General features: G+C 41.2%; 1 protein-coding gene across 1 annotated transcript; it reads left to right on the forward strand.

Annotated features, from left to right (window-relative positions):
* Positions 1–1,189: 1,189 nt before the first annotated feature.
* On the forward strand, positions 1,190–1,981 carry LOC114321704 (uncharacterized). The gene has a single exon (XM_028268907.2). The coding sequence runs from the start codon at positions 1,190–1,192 to the stop codon at positions 1,979–1,981; it is 792 nt and encodes a 263-aa protein (XP_028124708.2).
* The last annotated feature ends 570 nt before the right edge of the window (positions 1,982–2,551 follow it).

Genomic DNA, 2,551 nt, shown 5'->3' on the forward strand with positions numbered 1-2,551 from the left:
TTTGGAGTACTAATACATTTCGTGATATTGGCAGCATTTGGGGTGAAGTGGTGCAGTTAGAAGAAGCTATCAATAATCCTTACACCTTTGAGTATGGTAGGGTGAGGATTGTTACATCTACATTGGAGGTTATTAATACAGTGGTGTTTTTGGAGTGCAATGAATGCAAGTTTCCTGTTCGAGTTTGTGAAGATTACCCACTATTTGATTTGTCCAAAAATTGCACAAGGGAGGTGAATTTCGAGTTTCTTGCGTCAAGTTCTTTGAGTGTTGCCTGTGAACAGAAGTTAATCAATGATAAAGGTAGCAAAGAAGATGAGGACGATGGGTTTGATAATTCGAAGGAGGTGGCAAAAGATTTAGCGGATGTGGCAGATAATGATGTGGTGGCAAATTCAGTAAAGGACACAGTGGATAGAGAGTAGGTACAAATGAATGGAGTTAATGAGGCGTTGGCAGATATGGTGGTCAATGCAATAGAGCATGGTCTAGGAAGTATACAACATAATGAAGGTGGTAATGTAGAAGGTTTGGAGTTGGTGATGAGCTCAAGGAATGAGGCGCCAGTTGAATTGCAAAAAGAGGTGGGCCGTGTTTGTTCATCTGAATTTGTAAAAAGTGTTTGTGAGTTTGATCGTGTAAGGCCCAATATTAATCTTCAAGTTGTTTTAAGTGGAATTCAGTCTGGGGCAACAGTTGCAGGGCCCATTGAGGTAGATTCAAATTTAAGTGAAAGTGCAGCCCAATATCAAATTGGGCCATCTCTTTGTCCAAAACCAGTCCTAGATCAAAGAAGGATAAGGATATTGCGGCTAGGAGGGGTACGACTAATAATAAGGGGAAGAAGCAAGGTTCTCAATTGAGAAGAAGAGTCAAGCATCATCGAAGTCTTGCATTACAAAAAGGGGTTCTGCCCAGTCTAAGTCTAAAAAATGGTGCTATTTTTTGAGCTGCTGTGGCCGCAATTTCAGCTTCAATTTGACATAGTAATGCTTCAAGAAGGAGGAGAGAGATTCGGGAGGAGGCTCTTGCTACCTTGTGGGATGGATTGTAAAGATAAGGAGCAGGAGGTTGTCAACCGAATTGTAATGCTGGAATTGAAGGATAGGGAGATGGTGGAGGAGGGTGAAGGGGCTATTTAGGCTGTTCAGTAGGCTCTGGGGGTCAGGTGAGTGTCTGACATTTATAGATGAAGATAGTAACATGGAATGTTAGGGGATTGGGAAAACCAGAGAAGAGAAGGAGCATTAAGAAGCTAGTTAATGATAGAAAGATAGAGGCTTTGCTACTTCAGGAAACTGAGAAAAGCAGTGTTGAAGTTGGGTTCATCAAGTCTTTGTGGCCAGCTGAGGATGTGGGCTTTTTGAAGGTGGGTGCCGACGGCAGTGCAGGTGGTCTTCTCTGCTTATGGAATCCTGAGGTATTTGAACTTAAAGAGTGCTGCTGCCACAAAAGTTTTATTTTGATGGCAGGAATACTTAATCACTCATTTGAATGTGTAGTTGTTAATGTGTATGCACCAAATGATGTTAGTGACTGGAGGACTTTATGGGAATCATCGTCCAAATTGAGAGTAGTTTTTTCAAGTCTCTGGTGTATTGGGGGTGACTTCAATGAGATTAGGTTTATGAGTGAGAGAAAAGGGTGCATAAGAAGAGATAGGGGGATGAAGGACTTCAATGGCTTTATTGACACTATGGAGTTGTTGGACTTGCCAATGTTAGGAAGATCATTTACATGGTACAATGATGCGGAGGGTGAGAGGTGGAGCAGGTTAGATAGATTTCTTTTGGACATTGGCTGGCTTGAGAAATTCTCCTTTAAGCAGTGGGGATTAAATAGAAGTATTTCTGATCATTGTCCAGTTATCATTATAACTGATGAGAGGGACTGGGGTCCAAAACCATTCAGGTGTATTAATGCTTGGAGCTTACATCCAAATTTTGTTGTTACAGTTAAGACTGCATGGGATAGTTGTTAGGTAAGTGGGTGGGCTAGTTATAGGATTATGAAAAAGTTGGGGCACTTGCGAGGTCAATTACGAAGATGGAATAGTGAAGTATTTGGTGATGTGGATGAAAAACTGAAAAAAGCTGAGGATGAATTGCATGAGTGAGACCTAAATGCTGAGTCTAGAGATTTGTAGGAGTTTGAGAAAAGTCGTAGAAGAGAGGTGCAAAGTTTAGTTTGGGACCTAAAGAGAAAAAAAGAGAACATGTGGCAGCAAAAATCCAGGTTACTTTGGACTGAAAATGGTGATAAGAATTCAAGGTTTTTTCATATGATGGCTAGTAGAAGACAGAGGAAAAATATGCTTGATTTTGTGGCAGTGAATGGGTCTTTGGTGGTTCGGCCAGTCCTGGTTAAGCAAGTAGTGGTGAATTTTTTCGAGAAGTTATTTTCAGAGGAGTGGGAGAGTACGCCTACATTAGTTGGTGTCAGTACTAAAATAAGTGAACAAGCAGCAGCTATGTTGGAATCTAAATTTACAGAGGAAGAAATTTGGGTTGCTGTGAAAGAGTGTGATGGGAATAAGGCTCATGGGCCTGAC

The sequence above is a fragment of the Camellia sinensis genome, unplaced genomic scaffold (assembly GCF_055761805.1).
Source record: "Camellia sinensis isolate YWXY unplaced genomic scaffold, ASM5576180v1 Unanchor1, whole genome shotgun sequence".
Classification (NCBI taxonomy): domain Eukaryota; kingdom Viridiplantae; phylum Streptophyta; class Magnoliopsida; order Ericales; family Theaceae; genus Camellia; species Camellia sinensis.